This window comes from Pterocles gutturalis, unplaced genomic scaffold (assembly GCF_000699245.1).
Source record: "Pterocles gutturalis isolate BGI_N339 unplaced genomic scaffold, ASM69924v1 scaffold7122, whole genome shotgun sequence".
NCBI lineage: Eukaryota > Metazoa > Chordata > Aves > Pterocliformes > Pteroclidae > Pterocles > Pterocles gutturalis.
In genome coordinates this window covers 19,238-41,661 of record NW_010107864.1, presented here as the reverse complement: position 1 = coordinate 41,661, position 22,424 = coordinate 19,238, and the positions used below count along the sequence as shown (strand labels likewise).

The 22,424-nt window shown below is 42.3% G+C and overlaps 1 protein-coding gene across 2 annotated transcripts in view; it reads left to right on the top strand.

Moving 5' to 3' along the window:
- The window catches only part of TAOK3 (TAO kinase 3), a 45,747-nt gene that overhangs the window by 8,426 nt on the left and 14,897 nt on the right, over nucleotides 1-22,424 (top strand). The window contains exons 6-14 of one of the 2 annotated variants that reach the window (XM_010072389.1): nucleotides 1,447-1,560; nucleotides 2,638-2,729; nucleotides 4,747-4,840; nucleotides 6,082-6,163; nucleotides 10,270-10,437; nucleotides 13,282-13,488; nucleotides 18,393-18,397; nucleotides 18,660-18,687; nucleotides 21,666-21,767. In XM_010072389.1, the coding sequence (XP_010070691.1) occupies nucleotides 1,447-1,560; nucleotides 2,638-2,729; nucleotides 4,747-4,840; nucleotides 6,082-6,163; nucleotides 10,270-10,437; nucleotides 13,282-13,488; nucleotides 18,393-18,397; nucleotides 18,660-18,687; nucleotides 21,666-21,767 (892 nt within the window). Of the gene's footprint in view, nucleotides 1-1,446; nucleotides 1,561-2,637; nucleotides 2,730-4,746; nucleotides 4,841-6,081; nucleotides 6,164-10,269; nucleotides 10,438-13,281; nucleotides 13,489-18,392; nucleotides 18,398-18,659; nucleotides 18,688-21,632; nucleotides 21,768-22,424 lie in introns of both variants that reach the window. The other variant, XM_010072388.1, reaches the window with a different exon arrangement.

Sequence of the window (22,424 nt, the reverse complement as noted above, 5' to 3'; positions counted from 1 at the left end):
CAGACCCAAAACATGATGACATGTCAGGACGTGTTTCTGAGTAGCACATGTGTCAAATATTCCACAATACTGGTTTTGAAGCAGTGCTGTCCTGGGAATGGGGGAACAGGGGGTCTGGCTCCAGCTCTGCTGCTGAAGTCCTGCAGGTGAATTCCTGTCTCTTTGGCTCACTTTGTCCCACCTGTGCCTACCCTTTGGAGACAAAGACACCTCACCAGTGTTTGTGTCATGCTCATTTCAAGGGGTCTTTCAGCTTGCCTGTTCTCTGGGTCTGCAGGGATGCTGGATTGGTATTTGATGCACAAATCATTATGCTTGACCTGTTGTATGATAATTCAGTGTGTGCTGTTCCTCTGCAGCGAAAACAAGATAGCTTTGCTTCTCCTCTCATTTACCTAATTAGCTGGAGGTCTGCTACTACTGATAAGCTGTTTTGATGTTTAAGGACTTATAGATGGACACCAGATAAGAAAGGCTGGTCCTTTTCTTGATGCATTTTTTTAATATAAAGATATATGATATTTTTTTAAAAGATGGCAGAGACATTCCAGACTGCATAGTATATAAAGCCTGGCCGACAAGGATCCATTTGTGTTGAGAGTCTGCTTTTGCAAAAGCAAATAGCTGAGGTGCTGCCTTGTAAAGGAATCTCTGACATACCTAGTGTGCAATTTCCCCTTTTTTTACTGAAGTGCTGTGTCAGGGTTTTAAGGAACTTCCACTGTATTGTGATTTTCAGCTGGCAATGTGTAAGTAGACCTGAATTTCTTAAAGCAATCCTCCTTCTTTTATATCAGATGGGTGGAAGAAAAAAATATTCCAGGTATAACAGGCAAGTCTGCAGAAATCCTAGGTGTAAATGGTGCTTAGGTGAGTTCAACCGAACTTTGGATAGGGTCATTGCCAGGGCTCTTGGAAGGTATGCACATTGAGTTAAATTTTCTCAGCATTTCACGGGCAGTTAACTTGAAATTAATCCACTTACTACTGGAATTTAGACATTTATGATGCCAAAGGTGTTGAATGTATCTTATACCTTTTGTATTGCAGTAGCTTCATTATTTATAATCTCCTAAATGTATGAATTATCTGCGAGTTGTACAAAGGATAAGATAAGGGAGCCTAGGGCATTTGGAAGATGAAAGTAACGTATATGGTGTCATTTAAGGTGTCACAGCTGGGTATTAGGATACATTCTCTCCTGAATCTCAGTTTGGGGCCTCAACCATGGCACATCTCTTCTCTTCCCTCACCCCCTGCCCTTTCTGGGTGCAGGCAGGTTTCTATTCCCAAAAAAAACCTTTCCATAATAGTAGATTTCTAAATAATCTCAGGTTTTAAGAATGTTTAATTGAGGAAAAAGTTAGTGGACTTCTGTCTGTTTGCCACTTTTTGAAAGTTCTTCTACTGTAACTGGAATTATACTTCTCTTTTGTTCTTTTTAAGGGATATTAAAGCTGGAAATATTCTTCTAACAGAACCAGGTCAAGTGAAACTAGCTGACTTTGGGTCTGCATCTATAGTCTCCCCTGCCAATTCTTTTGTGGGAACGCCTTACTGGTGAGTAAAGCTGCAGTACTTCAGTCCTTTAATAACACTGCTCTCTTCCGTTCCCAGTGTTTCACAATCTGAAAATAATGCCTGGCATTTAAACTTTATTAACCAAGCAGTTTTCTTAAAAACCCTGTGGCCAGTTCTTCAGGAAACGTGTTCTTTCTCAGAGCCCATGAGTAGAGGTAGGCTGTGCAGCATTTGGAGATGGCACCAGTTAATGTTGTGACTGTTGTAATGGCATTGGCTTAAAAATTGTGAACACTTGCTATAGGTAATGGAACGAAGACAATCACATGGAGAAGGGGAATCCTGCTAATCTGGCCATGCAGACTGGAAGTCACACAGCTACTTGAATTCTGTTTTGAAGAAACTTGCTTAAGGGTCACTTGCATTGCTTGGCATTCCTAACATAGTTGACCAGCATAGCTTTATGCTCCACTTATTTTGTGGCAGATGCCTCAGGCATTGATGGGAGGTCACCTATCGCTCAACCTCTGATCAAGTCCATTTGGCAGGAAGCCTGCTTCATCTTTGAAGAACAAAAGTTAAGAGGCTGAATTTTTGCAGGCTGGGCCCACTGCTCCTTTTTCCCCCCACTCATCCCTTTATCCTGAATCACCGTATGTCCCCACTGTTCCGGGTTTCCCTGTTCCTTTCATAGCTGCACTCACAGGCTGCATATATCTGCTGGAAAACTCTCCTGGTGTGCCAAGGAAAAGCTACCATCTCTGGTGAGAGTGAAGGTGCTGCCCTTCGGCCTCTCCCAGCCCTTGCTGTCTGCCTGCAGGTACAATGCCTTTGAGATGGGCGTGGGTCTCCCACGGGCCAGCACGTTGCGCTAGCAGCAAGATGATCAATCAGGTTGGCCTCTTACTTTCCTTTCTTAAACCGCCTCTTAGAAGAGTTGCTAGTGCAGGCAAGCATTGTTTCATTTCAGCATGGCTTCACTCGGCTCCATGCTAGCTCTTTTAAGTTCTGGTCCGCTGTGCTGCTGAAGATAATGAAGCCATCTCATTTGAAGCTGTGTGCTGGGAGTCACGATTTGTATCCCCTAACCCGCATGTTTTGCACTGTGGTTGGTAGGATGGCACCAGAGGTGATTCTTGCTATGGACGAGGGACAGTATGATGGAAAGGTGGATGTCTGGTCTCTTGGGATCACGTGTATTGAGTTAGGTGAGTAAATACTTGGCAGCTGAGATGAATAATTAACTGTCTGCAATATTTATTAGGAAGTCCTGAAAAAAATGGAGGATTCTTATTCCTCATAAATTTGGGGTTTTGTGGTTTGTTTTTTTTTTTTTTTTCTTTTTCTTTAAAAATCCTGACTTGGAAAGCACTGATGGTTGAGTTAAATCACTCACTGGTAAATCAAGAGCAAGCCACTAATGCTGCTGTGCTTTAACATGAATCTGGTGTGCTCAGTTACTCCTGTAATAACTAGAGGATTCTAGTCTTGTATGAGAAGAAGCTATGGTCTCTAGGCTGCATTTTTCAAGCTGGGTTTTAAGAAAGTTGTTCCAGCTGTTATGTCAAGAGAACTGGTGTCTTAAGAATTGTGTGTCGGAAGGGACCTACATTTAATTTCAATTCTTCTTACTTCCCCACTCTCTGAAACAAAAATCTTCAATCTCAGATGAAAGTTTGTGACATGAATCAAGCATGGACGGGTTCTTTACATGAGAAGAAAAGGGTTTGCACTGCAAAGGGCAAATGATATGCATCCACACAACCTGAAGCAGATGTAGATGTGATAGCAGGTATCCAGAGCAGAGGTGTGCACGTTAAGTTTGAATATTGACATTGCATGTGCTGAGTAGATTATTTTCAGAGTTACTCTTGCTATGGATTATACTTACCTAGCAGCAGTACATCAAGAATTTGTTGTGAGGGCAAGTTCACTGAAAATGTTATTTGTAAATGCTTAATCAGCAGAAATATATATGAGATAACAACGAGGAGGATGTACAGAATGGGAAGAAATGTTGACCCCGATATGGAGACAGTAATGGTGTAAATGACTTGTTACTTCCAGTGTTGTATTTCATGTGCCAGTGCTAATGCTTTGCTGACATAGCAGATCGTATATTTTGATGTAAAGAACACAAAAATCAGAGGTTCTAGACTTCTGTTCTTCCACATGGCCACTGACATTTTTTTTTGTGTGCGTGTGGAGTTTAAACTAGTTAAGACCTCTCGAGGAGTGAATCAGTGGTAGAACAGATACTATCCTACCCTACGTAGGCACTGAGTCTTGATACTAGAATTTCTGTGCAGCTTTTCAGTCAATCTCAAAACCATTTTACACAGTTGGTGGGTTTGCTTTTTTTTTTTTAGTATTACCCTTTTGAGAAGTATTAAACTCTTTTTTTTTAAACTTTGAGCTTTGCCTTTGCATGATTGTGTATCTGAACATGGGGTCAGGTAGCAGTGGGAGGAAATCTCTTGTTGAACACCACTTGGCTTTCTTTGAATGCTGATGTCTTAATTGCTTGTGTAGCTAAAAGTAAGTAGTGTTTAAAGAAGAGAAAATGTGGTGGCTTGCATGCATGCTGCATGTCAAGGACAAGTGATTGCTCTGACCTGACATGAAATTAAAAATCCTGGCATCATTGGCTGATTGGCATGACTGACCTCGGTGAAAACCAGCCTTTCTCAGTTTCTGTGAGATCTGCTGCACTCCTGGAAGGTCAGGGCCCGGTAGGTAGGTGTCCTCTCGGTGCAAGGACTAGGGAGAACTTCAGTTAGGGGCAGTTCCTGACACATCTGGGAAGTGAATTTGAAGGTGACCGGCAGTGACAAATGAAACGGGCAGCCCCTCTTTTCCCTTTATACAGGTGCTACAGCAGTGCACCTAAGATCCGTAGGGATTGATGGGTAAATTCCCCAGCCCTGCTGATTCTACTGTGGCAGGTCAGGTGTGAAAGGTTGTAGTTAAGATAAAATTTACTGGAAGCTTTTCCTTACAATTTGCATCCTGTTCTCTTTGGAATTCATCATCCCCTCTCCAGGTGAATAGCAGCTTTCCTTGAGTGGTTGTCCTAGTGTAACCTAGAATATTAAAACAATTAGCTTAAATGTGATGACGACAGTAATGAGCTATTGATTTAGCAGTGATACCCTGCTCATACTTCCATATCTTTCTCCTTTTCTTTCCAGACTGCTTTATCACACCTTTCTCTTCTCTTTCTAGCTGAAAGGAAGCCTCCACTTTTCAACATGAATGCAATGAGTGCCTTATATCACATAGCCCAGAATGACTCCCCTACATTACAGTCAAATGAATGGTAAGAGACCTATTACAAGACTTTTTTCTTTTTGTTTCCCTGAAAACACTCTGCGACACTCTCTGCATGGTTAAAGTCTGACAAGAAAAGTGTGTGTTGCAGTGTAGTGACTTGACTGTGCTCTCAAATAATGCTCCTATGTAGGCAGGCTCCATTTTGACCTTCTGCCACTTTGGCTGTGCTACAATCTAAATGCATGGAGGTGTTAATTGTGGGGCTGTAGATGCTGTAGGAATTAAAATATTCTTGGACGCATTAAGCCAGTTATAGCTCAGCAAAGTTTCCAGCTGCAAAAGATCCCTGACAGAAGAATTGTTAGCATTGTAGTGCAGCTGAAATGTGGAGAAAGGAAGGGGAGAGGTACACGGAATATAGAGGTAATTAGATTTATTCTTTTTTTTCAGTGAGTGGCTTCAAAAGTCATCAGAGCTCTGTGGCAAGTAAACACTCCCCATGCTACAGGCTTGTTCCAGAATCTGAGCTTTGATACAAGAATGCTTTGTTATTTCATGGGAGCAGAGGGGTTACCCCGTTTCCTGTTCTCTGTACCCAAGAGTGGAATGAGAGATGCTTGGCAGATGCTGCAGAGGGCTTGAAACCAACCCTGGAGGGGCATGGAGTTTCCCCAGTTACAGTGCTAGGCGTTAGTAGCATAGTTGTTTCATTGCTGATCATTTTATCAAAACACTCCAGTTTCCTTGTTTCATTGTCTCTGCTTTGTCCATTTTTCAAGATTCAAAGAACTTGTTCTCATATCTGCACGCTGTTAGCCGTGTTCTTCTGGGCAGAATTTGCAGTGCAGAGTAGAGACAGCTTGTCAAGACAGCACAAGAATCAGTATTCTTGATTGCAGGCAGTTTGTTTATAGTCAACCTGTTTGTGGCTCTGAGAACACAGGGGTAAGTAAGGTGCTTCTTGTGCTGCTTTCGAGTTCAATGGCACCTTACTTCAAGGTAAAGGTTGAAGTAAAATTGAAAGTAGTGACTAGTACACATAGTTCTTGCTCGGTTTTCATTGTGTGGTTGGGGATCATTGTATGTCCATATTTGTTTCAGCAGTCTTTAACTGTTGAAAGAACTGGTGGGGTTAACTTACAATTCAGAAAAATCCAGTTAATTTCTCTGCCCTTGAACTTAAGAACAAATTAGTCAAAGTTTTTCTTTTGCTTTGCACTAATAAGTTTGCATGTAGTCCGGATCCTAAGCTTCTTTTTAATTTAGAACTTTTTTTTTTATTTACAGGTCAGACTCTTTTAGGGGATTCGTTGATTACTGCTTACAGAAAATACCTCAGGAAAGACCATCATCAACAGATCTGTTACGGGTAATTTTTCAAATCTTTTCCAGAAATTTGGGAAAAATCTGTTTGTCTGCCAAATCAATTCTAAAGATGGTAAACAAATATTTTCCCTTTGAAAAAAAAAATTGTTGGTTTTGCTCTCGTCTGAATCAATAGAGTTTTGGGGTCTTCTGCAGAGTATTTTGGGATGGAGTATTTTACTCTGTTGAACTTTTTCCTGACGTTGCCTGTTAGGTCAGTCACAGTTCTTATAACATGATGCTCAAGAGTTGAACCACTGCAGAAAAGTGGAGGCGGGCTGTGTGGTAAAACAGTTCTGCTGTTGAGTGAGGAGTGAGTTGGGGGCGCAGCCCAGCACCCTGCTCCTCCTACACCCCAGGACATTTGTGTTAGAGAACTTGCAAGCCTCATGGGATAGTAGTGTGAGTAACAGGCTTTTAGCTGAAGGAAGGACCTGTTAGCAGGAGGTTGGTAGAAGGGTTTAATCTTTATTTTTATTTTAAATATTTTTTTTTCCTAGACAATGCTGTACATACTTTAACTGAAAGTATTATCAAGGACAAACAAATCCGGAGCTGGGTTGGTTAAATCTGTGCTGCGGAAGCGAATTCCAACCCATAGTTTTCTGTGTAGGTAGGACTTGGGAGCGTGTTTCCTGTGGCTTTGATGAAGATGGAGTTTTCACCAGCCTCCCTGCTATACTGTGCTGTCAGTAGGATGCCCTGGGTTGTGGCCAGGCTGCACCCTATGGTTTCTGAAAGAGCAGACAGAAATGAGGGAGGAAACCAGAGGCAAGCCTGTTTGCACTCCAAATGGGGATAAAGCCAGTGAGGAAACTCTAACTCCATCCAGCTTGTGTGAAAGTGAAGACCTTTTTGGAGCTGTTATGCAGTTCTGTGTAAAGTACTGTAACATCAGCTTGCTGATACTCTTTTTTTTTTAAATTTTATTTTGTTTTTAATGCTTACCTTCTCCAGTAAGGAAAAATGTTATTTTTTCTGTTGTATAACAGGCAATACTTGCTACTAAGCTTATGTGCAATTTCAGAAAGACTTAAAGCTTGTAATTTGCTACAAGCTGTCTCTTGTGAAAGTGATAGAAAATCATTTTTTTAATTGATTTTTTTGATGATAAAAAAGCCATTTTAATTGCTACTCAAAATCTAGACTTAGCCAGTCTTCATAAGACGCATAGGCAATAGCAGATCTTTTGCAGAGCTGGTAGTACTCTGAGAATTATATTCCACATGATCAGAGGATTGAGCTCTTAATAAAGATTTACAGATAGTGGCTGATTATTTAAAGGAACGTGCGTATTCCTGATGGAAAGAGACTGGATGACCTTTGTTTATCTCCTGGCCAGAGCAGGGTTGTTCTGCATGGGGTGCTTTGAACTGTCCTGGCTTGTCTTTTTTTGGCAGACACAGGTGAACTTCAGGAAGGTTATCCGGACCTTTTTTTCTCTGGTAATGCTAATGTGAGCATGATTAATTCTTCATCTGTTCATACCTTTGGAGTATGTATCTTTTCATGATCTTTCTGCCTGATCTCAGTTCAGCTCTTGTTTCACCTGAGAAGTATAGGAACTGCTTAGAACTCCAAGGGCTTTGTGTTTGGGAAATTCAGAAGCAGTCTTCCCTTAGAAAGCAGGGATGTATGAAATCCTGTCCAGCCCCTTCTCCATTAGGCTTTTTTTTTTTTTAATTTTAAGTATTTCCTTTCTTTAAAATTGATTAGTGGCCCTGCTATTCCTCTGGTTGCTGTACATAGCTGCTGGTGAGAATTGCATGGCATGCTACTCTTCCACACCAGGTAAACAGGACTCAATTTTTCCTTAAACATTTGAGCGCAGGAATTGCTAGCTCCGTTGAGCGTTTTGCTTAATTTCCACAGTAGGTTAGATTGCTGCTCTGTGTCTACCTGACAACCTTTTCATGCTGATTTTTGTTCTAAGGCTACCATTCAGCCTTTGTTTTATGGATTCTCTTGTTGCTCTTTCAGCTCAGTAAAATGCATTTTCATGGATATTTCTGAGCCTCTTGGTTCTTGAAGAGAGAAATCGAAACCCTGCGCTCTCTACTGAACAGCAAGCTTCGCGCTCACTCCTGTCCTTGCTTTAAGCCTGGACCATACAGAATATTTAACTCTCATGCCTTCACTCTCCAGGTGAAGGCTGATGCACGAGCTTTTTTGTACTCTCTTTGGCGCCCGGTGTATTTTTTTCCGGTGATACATTTGTGCTGTGGCACGTAACCAGCGTTTTGTTCTCTGGTTCTGCTTGCAGCACCCTGACAACCCTTTGCCCAGCTAATAGGTTTATGTTGTGGGTTTCCGAATGATTCATTCATGTGGATTGGCAGCCTTCCTGCTCTCTAGGAATAGTGCAAGTTCATTGAAGGATACGATTTCATGAGTACCTTAGCTTGGAGGCTGTGCACACAATTGGAGCTGAGATCTATTCGTAAGTCATGGATATTCAGTCTTTTTATTTGGTTTTAGACTTTCAGAACACGACCCTAGATGTTCCCTCCTGCAGTAGCTCTCCCTAAAGCTTGTTAGGTTATAATATTGAAGATTTTTTGTCTTTTCAGGGTTTTTCACTTGTGTACAGTAAACACGGATAGGGCAAGTTTTTGTGGCCATGTTTTCTTAAGGGGAACTGAATTTTAACTTTTGAGAATGATTTCAGTTTCCATTCACTATCCCAGATGAAAATAGCTCAATGACTGTAGTGATATTAAAATAGAGTTGAAATTTGAAAAAAGAAACAAAACAACAAACAACCAAAACCTCACTAATATTTTTCACTTTTTAAAATAAAAGCAATTATAAAATTTGTTTTAAAACTTATCCCCTATTTTTCTGAGCTTGCACAACATTCCCAGGAGACTTGAGTTCTGTCAGTCACTCTTCCAGCCAACTTGCTGTCTGCCTTTAGACTAACCTCTTCCTCCTTTTCAGTCTGGGGTTTGTTGGTTGTTTTTTTTTCCCAATTTTGAGAAAGTGTACAAATGAAGTCCTCTCAGACATCATTTCTTAGTATTGCACTGTACCTAGCAGAGGGGTACATACATTTATTTTTTTTCATATGTAATTTAGACAATTAGATAATGCAAGGAAGCAGTCAGAATTGTGTTCTCAGTTTGCAAGAGCCTTTGGGTTTGGTTTTTGCTTTTGTGCATCTGCCCTGTGGTCTCCATGTGGTTGTGTTCTAATATTTGAGTAGCGCTTGAACATGAAGCAGATAGTCTTTCCAGTGAAATTAGTATTTGCACTGTTAAAGAACATGCGTAAACAAGTAGGTACTGGACATATAGGATGGCTTTAAGTTCAGGATCATTGTTCCAAAGGCATTACTGCTGTCTAAAAATGACCTACAATAAGAGAAGAATGGGTACCTTTTTCTAATCATAAACACGCTGCAGATTGTTACTGTTTACAGAGAAATAAATGGTTGTTATCAGCGTTGAGGAGCAGAAGTGATTCCTTTTGCTTCTATATGAAATGATGTTTAGAACTTTTAGCTATAATTCAAAAATAGTCACCATCACTGCTAGTGAAAAATTGCTGGTGAAATGACTGGCCGTCCCCAGTAGCAAAACTCAGATGCACAACAGTTTGAATTCAATTAAAAGCAAGAAACAAGGCTGTGGCATGATACTTTCCATGTTTATTTACAAATCATTAAAAGATCAGCTCCTCCTTTCAGTTTTTCTGTGCACAAACTCTTGTTTTCAGGAGGACTGGCTTTCCTGGATTGGTTGCTCCAGCCACAGTTGGATGTGTTAGTTCTTGAACCTGAGGAATGGCAACACATCTAGGGTAGAGATTTGACTGCCTTTGAGTTCTGTGCTTAAGCAGATCTTCTGACTTCCCAACAAAACATTTTGCAGCCCGCGCTTCAAAACTGCTAGTGCACAGCGTGATGGGTTTGGTCATTTGATGTAGTGATGAGCACAGCCAGCGTATTCAGTGCTCCGTGTGTTTGGAGTCTTTCATGATGGGTATTGCTGATTATTAAATATGAACTGTCATTTCAGGTGTCTCAAAAAAAGTCACCATGTCCCTGATTTTACATCAAACATCCTAGTGTCACGTCTGAAACTGTGTGTTTTATTTCCTTTAATTTAGCATGATTTTGTTCGCCGAGACCGACCACCAAGGGTACTAATAGACCTCATACAAAGGACGAAAGATGCAGTACGTGAATTGGATAACCTTCAGTACCGGAAAATGAAGAAAATCCTTTTCCAAGAGACTCGGAATGGCCCACTGACCGAGTCTCAAGAAGAGGAGGAGGTACTTTTGTTTTGTTACCCCATTTGCACTGGTATAATTTTAGGGCAGGTGAGATGTTCCTGTCCTTAAGGGGTCAGAACAAGCACAGCCTAGGTGAGGATGCAGTCCTTGCTGTTGGAATATCATCTGGATCAGGAGAGACAGGATAGGGTAACGAGCAATAGTAGCCCTTACTCAGTGTTAAATGTGCATTTCTTGTCAGTTTTTAAACTCTGGATTTTTTTCAAATGGTGGCCTTTCTTCTGAAAGCTTTAGGGAAGAAACTCATCTGGAGGGAGTATCTCTGAGGGGGAAGTGGCTCACAGCCAGTGTGAGGGAGGGTCTGTTGACAGTCCACGCTTTTCTTTCTTGTAAGCACAGTCAAGACCACTTGATTAATGTTAATATTTTTTAAATTGCTGTAACTTTAAAGTAATTGGCCTATCGTGAGCTGAAAAGCAAATAATCAAAATATTAAGACTTATTTTTTAAAACTCTTTGATGCTAAGACATAAAATATATCTGCAGTTTAAATCTTATAATAAACAACCCACTTAATCAGTGTGTGGTGATTGACACTACCTGTGGCTTAGAGAAGGGAACCAGTCATTTTTCAATTGATGAGCTTAGATGGAAATTAATGCAATTTGGCGCAGGGACACTGGGTAAATAAATCCATGACTGGTTCTCAACAACAAAAATTGACAGGCAAATTGATGTTTGTATTCCTTTTTGCTGCAGTATAGCCAGATAATATGCAGTGAGATGCCCAAGGTCAGCATAGATTCAGGGACTTGGTTTTGAGGTTTGCGTATGTCAGATGTTCCTTTAAAGCTGAACTAGAGTTCTGGTTGAAGAAATGGGTGAGCCTGGGTGTCAGGTAGGAGAGCATACAGAAGGGGGGACTGGCACTTGGTCCTTCACTTTGAAGGAGATGCACAAAAGGAGCAAGAACAGCAGAGTCTGTGATTAAAACTGCAACATGCTCCTGTTCTAACCCTCCAGCTAGCCAACGTTTAAACCTCGAGCTTAGTTGGGGGGTGGCACAATTATCAGATTTTTGCACTGAGACCATCAAACTTTCTCTACCTGTGTGCGAAAAGCTGTTAGGAGAGTGACAGGGTAGGAAAGCGCAGGAGAACGGGTTTCCCACTTGACTGTTTAGCAGATCCAGGCTCAACAGCTAAGTGCATGGTAGTTGACTCCAAGATGTATCTTATGTTCCTCCTGTCCTCACCCCTAAAAAGAAGGGGGAAAAGATACTGTATTTCCAGGAATTAACACTCTAACGAAGCTCCCACTCTGCATGTGCACAGCATGCTCGGCGCTGCATTTTACCACTGAGCTTGTGTACCACAAAAGGAGGTTGTATTGCTCGTGTGCATCACTAACTTGTGAGCGAAAGGAAAACGTCGCACGTGCTTCAGTTACTACTTAACTGGTTAACAGAAGCTGCTCAACTGGTAAATGCCACAAGACAGTTCCTTTTTCCACCTGAGACTTTCTAAGGCAGAAAAGGAGCATTACAAATCTTTAACACTCAAAATATTACTAATGCTTTCCTCAGAGCCCTTGCAGGACAGTTAAGGTCATTTGGAAAGTATTTATTTCAGGAAGTCCGAGGTTAAGGTTGCATATGCAATCTCATCTCTGTCCTTTGTGCATATACATTTATTAATTACATAGCCATCTCCTCATCTGGGATGCTTCATTATGTTATTTCTTCTACAACTTTATATAAGCATTCTGGGAATATCTTCATTCTCATGTGTGTATTTTCTCTGTAAGATAGTATTATTTTGGATTTTATGTGCTCTCACACAGGCTCAGAATGATCTGCTGATTGCTTAAAAAATAATCACACAATCAAATACAAATCTATCAAGTCTGACAATTTTATCTTTCTATTGGTTTCCAACTAAATGAGTACCCAGTTAATTGATTCGTAGTGTAATACTCCCCAAACTCCCTTTAGAGGCCAGGACAGCCTGGGTGCAGTAGCAAGCCATTTATTTTGGTGAATCAAGGCTATTTCGGAGTTCTCAGTCCTCACTGTGACTCCTTGCAAGCCTCTTCAGTGCCACTAGTTAATTACAAAGGACTCCATAAATTCTCTAAATCAGTCCAGATTAAGACATATTCTGGGCTTACTGAGCTGGTACAAGTATGCAACAAGAAAAAATGATGCTAACTTCTGATATTTGTACGAGGAATATTTATCTATGTATATCTAAGTAGATTAAAATGGTTTTAATCACTGCAATAATGCAGGCTCTTCTGAGTCAGCTGCTTAAAGGTAAATGAAGAATTTATCTTGGCTAAAAACACAAAGTTAAAGGGGCTTTTAGCTTGACAAAATGTCATTTTTGACTGCTTGGGACACGGAGGTTAAAACCTCCACACCTGTTAAGCGCTGTGTGATTGGTATCCAATCATAAACAAATTGGTTCATCATCTTACATCTTTTCTGATTCACAAAGAGCATAGCGGCATACTCTGACTTGGAACATTGTTTTAATACAAAATTAGATTGCTCCTTTTAATTATGAGACTCCCTTCTACCAGCCATCCATTATTCCTGGATGTCTCCTAGTCAACCCAAGAGTCATGCTCAGACTTACTGACATGTAGCAAAACTGGCTTGAAGCCTGATTTAGGAAGATGTCAGGGGAAAAGGCAAAAGCTAACTGCCCATAGGGAATATTTCACAACCCAAGCAGCCTTGACAAACATAGTTGCCAAAATAATGAGCAAAGAGCCGTTAACTCTGCAGAGTAGCCTTTAAAACAAACTCTGGGCATTGCAGGCACACGCTGGGCAGGTGATCTCCTGCCGTATTTGTAACTGATGCCCCTTGTTTTATAGGACAGTGAGCATGGATCAAACCTGAGTAGGAAGATGGACAGTCTGGGCAGCAACCATTCCATCCCGAGTATGTCTGTGAGCACAGGCAGTCAGAGCAGCAGTGTGAGCAGCATGCAGGAGGTCCTGGATGAGAGCAGCCCCGAACTGGTCATGATGCATAGTGACGAGAGCACAATTAATTCCACTTCCTCCGTTGTTCCTAAGAAGGTATGTTCTCTGGTGCTCTCCATAGCTTCCTGCGGTCCCTGCTATTGCTCACGTTGGCTTACCCGCGCAGGGCCCAACGATCACTGTGCTGTGTGGTCTTGTGCTGAGCCATCTGCTGAGAGCAGGACCTGGTGCCGGGCTTGCCAGAATCAAGTTCTGTGTTTTGTTTTTTTTTTTTTCTTTAAAAGCTAAACTGCATTTAAATAACTGCTGAAAATAAAAAGAGGCGGCTCATGAAAGGTAGCGCTGTCAGTGTCCAGGCAGGGTTCACGCAGGCTTGCTGCATGCCTCCTTACCCAGCCCCGCATGTGCACTTCTTCATCTCTGCTCGTAACATCGGTCCTCGTTTCCTTCTGAGTGTCCGTGCTGTGTTACGTGGTATGGTGACAAGTGGTTGTGGCAGCTAAGCTAACCGTTTACCAGTCACAGTGTGTGATTAAAATCTGCTTGCACTTGGATTTCCCCCATGAGCAGTGGAAGTGTGCAGAACTTTGGACCCTTCCCACGAGGTACGTTTTGAGTCAAGTTCCACTCGATGCTTTTCTGCTCTTTTGTTGCATGTTGTGATTTGTTGCCTTTTGTTTTCTTAGTGCTAGCTATCAAGCTAAAGTTGTCTAGCTGTAAGTCAGCCTCTAACCTGGGATTGTTTAACTAAAATAGTTTGGGCTTGGCCTTAGTAGTGTCCTTTGCTAGTGGGCAGTAAAATGTAGGTTGTTTGTGTGATTGTATTTGCAAAGAGCTTCAAAGTGTGCGTATTCTTTTTGCCAGAGGAGCTAAAATGTTACAGCAGCATGAAAAGGACAAATTTCTCATTTGTAGCGTTACAGCAAAGCCTGGTTATAACTAACTAAATATTTGTAAGCAATTTTCCCCCCTGCAATACAGTGTTTGTGTAATTGATCATTGAAATGCTTATAAAAGGGAGCTCTCAAGAGATGTTGTCTTCAACAAAAGATTGCCTTGCGTATCTACAGATACTCGCAGATGAGTTGCATAGGTTTCGGGGGTTTACATCTTTCTGAAATACATTTGCAATAGGACCTTTAAAGAAGGTTTTATTTTAATCTTTCTGAAAAAAGTGTGTTAGGTACAAAGTGCCAGCCTGGGGAACTGCTCTGAAGAGTGGCACAACTGATTTTCAGGTGATTACAGTTGGAGCTTTTTCTCGTTTTCTGTAGGCTTCAGAAATGTGTATTAATTTTTGATTTCACATTGTTAAGTAGTTGTATTTATGTATGCATTAAAAGAGAAGTTGGAGGGATTGGTTTACACAACAGTCATACATTATAATGTTAGACTGATCGGTGTCTTCACAGTTGGTGAAAACAAAATGTGAGCCACTCCCATCAGACATAGATCGCATTTGTGAAAGAAGTCGAGTTCCTGCTTGCTTTAAGAATAAGATTTTGTTCTACAGCAATTGTGTGGCACTTCTAAAGTACAAGTACAGGAAGATTTCTGAGGCTATGAATTCCGTCCTCTTAGACTTCTGCGTAGCTGTTGTTTCCTTTAAGATTAACACACTCAGCTGGGTGGAATGCTTAAGCATGGCACCACAGGGAAGTTTTTGTTGTCCGGTTTGGAAGAACAGGGTCTCTTGCATATTGTAACTGAAGTATTGTAAAAGAAATCACCTGTAGATCTCTTAAAGCAGGTGTTCTGGGTAATTTTGGAAGCACAAAAACCAGATCTTCACTGATGGTCTTTACAAAGTGGTTAACAGGAGGGTGTGATTACTGCTCTGTGCAGCAGAGCGGGTGTCTTCTCAACGGGCAAAGGTTGCCTTCTGCTGCCTGTACACGTAAGGTGCATTTAGACTATGTGTAGCAGGACATATTCCAGTCTGGAAATATATTGTTTAAATTTAGTGCATTTTTTTTAATTCCCTTTTACTCTGGGGAATGCAGTTTTAAATGGAAAACTGCTTCATGTGTGTATTATGTATATATTAATGCATGTGAAAAGACTGAAATTGGAACAGGACATTTCGGGGGTTATATACACATACATCCCACTCTGTTTTCAAGGTAACATTCCTTATTCTGGATAAATTTCAATTTGTCTGTGTACTTTAACTGTGTTTCTCTAAACTGTGGTGAAGCGGATCTGCACAACTGGGGTTTGTCTAGCAGGTGAGAAGTAGGGAGTGCTGGGTTCGGTCACACTCTGGAGCCTGATCACAAACAAAACGGAAAGAACCTGGGGTTCAAGTTTAAATTAAGCTTTTGTTTTGCATTTTATCAGCCTTTAAAGGCTAAAAGAAAGTACTGATGAGCATAATTAGCCAGCTGTCTCTGTTATGTGGGCATAGGGTCAAACCTAAGTGTTGTGTAAAATTATGGTATTCCACAAGTGTGTTAATTAGCAACCTCTGGATCTACCAGACTATGAAAAGTGACCAAGATGGCAAAATTGCCGAGACTGTTGATATTTTCTAAAGCTCAAAGCTCGAAGTATCGGAGGCCTTTTGATTTCTTTGGACCACAGCCCCAGAATGTCGTGTGCTCTTGTAGGATGAAGAAGGCTGTGGTCATGTGTGAAGTACAGTTCCCAGGCTCCAGTGCTTCAGACCACTGCTTGGTGCGAAGAGCCAGTCTGGAGTGGCATTTACTTGGTGTAAATCAGGAGCAGACCTCAGGGTCTCGCTGCATCGCCTGTGCAGCACTAGGCTGGGAGAAGCTTTCAGTGTCCCCATCAAACACTCCCAGCATCTGTACTGTGACCAGCTGCTCCAAGACAGAGCATAAGAAACAGGCTGATGGAGTAAAAGCATTTATTAACTTTTTTTTTTAATGACAGCTGTTAGTTGGCTGTAACTCCCCAAAATGTTCTGTGGTCACAGGGGAAGTGAAATGACCTGCTTCTGACCTGGTTAATTTTCCCTGGCTGTATTAGTTCATGGCAGCAGAGATGCCTGGGTTTTTCCTGATGGAGAATAGCGGTTGTGATAAATTTTAAAAGCAGGCACAACCTCACTCCTTCCATAGTGCAAGAGCTTCGGGGCAGCAGTAGAGCTCCACGCTTCTAAGCTTGTGCTTAGAGCACAGGTGACTCCCACTGCTGGTGTATGTCCCTGTGTGTACAGGTGGCTTCTCAGAAATATTATTTTTTTGTCCTAAATGAATATGCCAGAGGGATAGGACTTGGAATGCTCCCATGTCATATTATTTTATTTCTGTATAACTTTATAATAGTAAAAAAAGGTTACACTTTTAATCTGAACAAAAAGCCAGTACAGTATTGTTTTGTTCAACTGCAGTATAGAGTTGTTGCTATCACTTACTTCAACCTTAAAATTGTCAGTACTTACGAAGATGAAACTTGGGCAGTAAAACTGTCAGGGAAATCTTCTGATTAAAATCTAGTTTATAACAAAAAGATGAAGAGGGGATGTTCATAGTTGATCATCACAAATCCTTGCCCAATGTCCGTAATAAAAACATACTTCTGTAATAACTGTAGCAACTCGAGTGACTTTCCAAGCCCATTAAATTGATCTCTACACACCACCCCTCCTGCCAGGATTCATATGCAGCATCCACGCCAAGTTCTGTGGATGGAGAGTGCTCTGGTGTGGCAGTTCTACGGGAGGTACAGCTGAGGCAAAGCTGAGTATGTGTTTTCCTACATACCAAGATTTATTATTCATATTTGGAAAATATGTTGGTTTTATGAGATGTAAAGGATATTTAGGTAATGACTTCCTGAGTTTTGGCTTGCATGTGCCAGCAGCGATGACTGCTTGTGCACCTTCTGGAGTCATGTCAAGCAGGCTGGTGACAGGAAGCCTTTTCTTGATTCTCAAACCTCCCTGTAGATGATCGAGGCATTTAGTGCAATGCATTAAAATGAACGATGGCACACTGTTGCTTTCCTTGCTCTTTAAATTCTTAGAAGGAAGAGATTTGCTGCAATTCCACTAAAGTCCTTACTACGGCTCAGAAATTGCCTTTCCTATTTGTCTAGGAGGCTGGTGGTCCTTTCCAGATAGTGAATCCTCTTGTGCAAACAGTGTTTGTGAAGGTTTTTAGTTGGTATGCATCGTGCAAGTGAATGTTGCTTTTGGGGTGTGAGTTTGGATGTTTGAGCTTTAGGCTGGCCCAGTGTGATTAGTTTGCAGCTGGGGTGTATGTTAGTTTCTAAATCAGCTGCTCAAGACGATGGGACTCCTTCTCTGCATTTCATTAATTCTTTGCACTTGTGTTTGGTGCTTTGCCAGCGCGAAGGTTGTTTTGGCCATATTATGATGTTATATACTGAAAAAAATTTAAATATCAAATGCAATTTACAGATATGTCTGCACAGTTTTGCTGTGATTAAAATCTGAGGCAAAATTCGATTTTTCTATAGGAAAAAACCCAGCTCTAATCTACCTACTGAGTTGTTTTCTGTTTGCTTCTGTAGCTTGCTTGTTCCAGTTGTCTCCTGAGCAGGTATTTCGTTCACCTGGGAAGTTTTGCTGCAGCAGTGTGTTTGTGTGGGGTTTTTCCCCGAGCATTTCTTGGAACAAGCTATATCTTTCTCTAAAAACAAAACAAAAAAATATCTGATCAGTGTAATTATTAAGTGTTACCCGGAATGAGTCTAGTCGGAATATCGCGTTGTGTGATGCTCAGACAATACACCAGTGGTAGCCGTGTGGAAATCCAGCCAGAAGCCGCTTGCATCAATTTGTGTCTGGACAAATGTTCTGATTACTTCTCTGTATTTCTATTTATCCGGAGATTAACTTCCACAGAAACAATTTTTTTTTAGGTTACTTATTAATCTATAATATACGTAGCACTCCTGCTTTTTGGGTTTTTTCATTGTTTTTGTGAGACTTGCTCTTTAGCATCACTTAAGTAACTGCAGACTCCTGGTAGATATGATCAGCAGCGTCAAAGCCAACACCCAGCCAAAAGCCCCAGTTGTTGTGATCAACCTGAGAACTGCTCACGTAGCAGATAATACAGGCGAAAGAACAAATTATTGCTTCAGTAGGAAGTTGAAGATTACAGACCCTAAACAGAAGGATTTGAATGGTTTAATGTGAGTTGTGATCTGAACTTGCCTGAAGTTGTATTCATAAGGCAAATACTGCTATAAACACAGAAAAGAGGTGGACAGTGAAATACACACAGAAGAGACATTACTTTAAACACCAATCAGCGTTGGAACCACAGATTTAGGGCTGAGAGATACCCTGACCCAAACCCAATGAGTTTCTGGGGTGCTTTTGATCAGATTTTATTTACTCGGTAACTTGAGCTGAGGTGCCAGTTTTGGATCTTTGCTTTCCACAAACCTGGAGGGGAAAAGTTTGAAACAAAATTTCCTGATTTGTGCCAACATCTGAAAGGAGATGGGATTGCAGTGTCTCTTAGCAAGCTTTTGGGAGAAGAAAAATAAAATAAAAAGAGCAGAAATCTCTTTTCTGGGTTTGTAGGTAGATGTTTGCTGTAGTAGCCACCAGTCACGTTGTCTGAGGAAGGCTGGTGGAGATACAGCTCCTCTTGGGTTTATTTATCTTGCAGGTCTCCGTTTACTAGCAGGCTCTGTGGTAGTATAACTTCTCTTCATGTCAAGTGATTTGATTTCTGGTAGCCTGACAGCTTTTCTGAAAAATGTTTTGCCTATTACTGTTTCATGGGCTTAGTTGAGAGTTAGTGGTGGCTGCCTGCCTGATGCCCAAGCCTCAGATCCCAGATTAAGGGGTGCCAAGGACAACCACTGAGTTCTTTGTCCACTTGAAATTGGTCCTTTTGCTTGCTCGGCTGCAAAGGAATTTTCCCATTCCTTGCCCAGCTCAATCTGAAATGGAGAATGCAGTGAATTCACATTCCTGAAGGGCAGCTAGATTCTGCTGTGAGCTTCTGATGTGCACTGAAGTAACCAGAAGTCCCATAAAAGAAGACCAGGATGACATTCTGCCCTCTAAGAATCCACCTCTTAGATAACAGGAAGTAACCCACAGATCAATTTTCCCATAGAAGAAGTAATTACAATTTCAACTTGTCATTTGAGGTGGTGTTTTGGAGCATTCTGAAAAATCTGATGCCCATTTTTAAAGTCTTTTTTTCAGTGATTTGCTGCTTCTCTGGTTTTAATGTTTCACATTCACCCTGGCATACTAGAAATAGAAATACCAAATGAAAGGGTGATGTTAGTAGCCAGCCCGTCGGCTTTGGGTTATCTGTGGTATCACGGACTGTATGTCACAGAGCCCTTCTTACACCTGCTTGATAGGCAATAGTGCTGCAAAGCTGCAGAAAACTTGAATTGATATTCTTCCAGTGAAGCCAGAAGTCCCATTAACCTGAGTGATACTGTTAAACTTTAAATGTTTGATCAGGTGGGGTTTTTGGTATGTACATGCCTTTCTCAGGAAAGCGTGCAAGTCCGAGTCCTGCCTGTCATACCAACATGCACGAGTTGAAAATCCAGGCTCAGCCCAGTTTCCCAGTTTCCAGCCTTCCCCTGGTGAGACAGTGCAGCAGGAAGGCCGGTATAAGGATGACCAAAATAAAACGAAACTGCAACTTTTTATTACACTCTGTAGTCCTACTCCTTCTCTGGAGGACTGTCCTCTTGAACGGTTTTAGGCGTGTTCTGTCTCCGGTGCAGGCTGGGTTCTGTGATGGTCTCGGCCGTTGTGCTCTCTCCGTGCAAAGCCAAGTGAAAGGTCAGTGTGGAGTGGAAATGCTTGAAATGATGGCTATGAGAAAAGGTGTTGGGTTTGAAGCACTTTAAATCCATGTGTCATTCGGCTCTTTATATCAGCATTTCTGTACCTGTTTGGCTTTCGCTTGAAATCATTTACAAAATGATATTGAAAGCGGCTAAATGTGCATGGAACCAGACTGGAAGCAACTAGAAATTGAGGACAGCAGAGAGGGAAACACGTGTCTGCAGAGTGAGAAAGAAGTGTCGGTAGGACAGCAGTGTCATGGTGGAGATGCTGCTCGGTGCTGGCTGGTTTGTCACCGTAGGGCTCTCTGACCTCGCTGGTGTCTGCTCCGGCACGCCAGAGCGCCAAACCTGCTGCTTTGTTTAATTCAGGAAGAATCTCTGTTTTCCTTCAAGTTTTTTAGGAGCTGGAGCGTGAGGATGGGAGTCACTGGACGGTGGCAGATGGCAGCGAGGCAGAGGTGCCGGTGCTGGCTGCCCTCGCAGCTGGGGAGCTGGGACAGGAGGCAGCGGGACACGCCTGGGGCGCACAGCCTGCTCCATCCCAAAGGCGCAGCCCGTGACTTTTGGCAGTCACTATTTCAATGAGCGGGATTGTGGTGGTGGTGGTTTTTGCTGGCCTTTCTGATTAGGGTGTCTCCTCTATTGCTTGGCGAGAGCTTTGTTCCCTTGCACAATTTGCCCGCGCGGTTTTGCAGGTGCACAGCCGCTCCTCGCCAAGCCTTGCCAGCCAGCGAGCAGCGGGAACCGTTTGTGCTAAAAAACCTGTGAGCTGTTGCTTTAAAAGGGGAAAAAAAAAAAAAAATCCTTTGTGGGCTGTGGAGAGAAAGTGCTAGAACTGTGCAGGATCATGACTGGAAAGCAGGATCCCTGGGTGGTCACGGAGGCTTTCCGGGTCCTCCCCAGCCTGCTGCCGTGGTTCTAGGCGGGATGCTCGTCCTCCACGGCAGATAGCAAACAGGAGACAAAGAAACCCGACCGAGGACGAGCCACTCGGCAAAGGGAATGAGGCAGAATGTTGCTCGTGTGTTAAAAGGGAACAGCATCTTTTTTGCTAGACATGGAAATCACGTTTCCAACAGGATTGCTGGCTTGCAGTGCTTGAGCCCGACGTTTCCGAGGAGTCCCATCGCTCTGCATCGCTTTATGCTTCTGAATCGTCTTTTTTTTTTCACATATGTAATAATGAAGGTTTAAAAAAAAAAAAAAAAAAAAATCCCAGGCAGGCAGGGATTGAGAAGGCATCCTGCTGGCGATCAGCTGACGCGCCGAACCCCAGCCTGCAATGTGTTGCTTATTCATTTTGTACCGTGGGAGCTGCCGGGGCTAGCAGAGAGCTGAACTATGCCTCTCCAACCGCCGCGCTTGTGCAGACAGAGGGGTGAGAGAGAGGCAGGCGCCGCGGGCAGAGCCCAACCGGACGCCGCGGGAAGAGCACAGCCGGACTTTCTCCTTGTTTTTATCCATTTCTGCAGGATCATGTATTTATAAGGGATGAGGTGGGCCACAGGGATCGCAGGCCTGAGGGGCGGCCTACCCAGTCAGTGCAGAATCAGGCCCTCCACTACCGGAACCGAGAGCGCTTTGCCACAATCAAATCAGCATCTTTGGTAAGCGGCACCCCACCCCACCTCCCCGCTCCCCCTCTCCCTCTGAAAACGGGTCAGCAATTTTTTTTTTTTTTCCTCTCCTAATTATTGCTTTTTTGTTGTTGTTGGCATAGCAACTAGATATTGCACTGAAGGATGTTTTAGCTCTGTGTGTGAGATGTAAAATGTAGAATATATTGAATTTCTGTGTATATTTCCAGCCTGTGTGAAATAAGCCACTTGCCTGGATGAAGTTAATATAATCTCAGATTTCCCCCCCACCCCCTGCCCTTTTCCTCCTGTCTCTTTTGTTAATATGTTTATTTGCATGTGGATAAAGTGTGTATATGTGCTCGTGTGAAATATATTTAAATACTGTGGAGATGCAGATGGGTTTTGAAACAATAAGACTGCTGCTTCCCGGCTGAGCTGCTAGCTGGTGGGTTTTTTTGGTTTTTTTTTTTTTTTTTCATTCATTCATTTATTTCAAGCAACCGTACTGTGACTGCATTTTTCAGCTTGATCCCTCGGAAGGATTGCTGGGTTGAGATAACGGAGAGGGCTTAGAGCGGGCTGTGGGCTTACAAAGAGGAGGGGGGATGGGATGAATCCATCAAGATTTGTACTATTGCAAATGTGATTGCTGTGGATGCCCTTGCAGCAGGGAAAGGGGCGCGA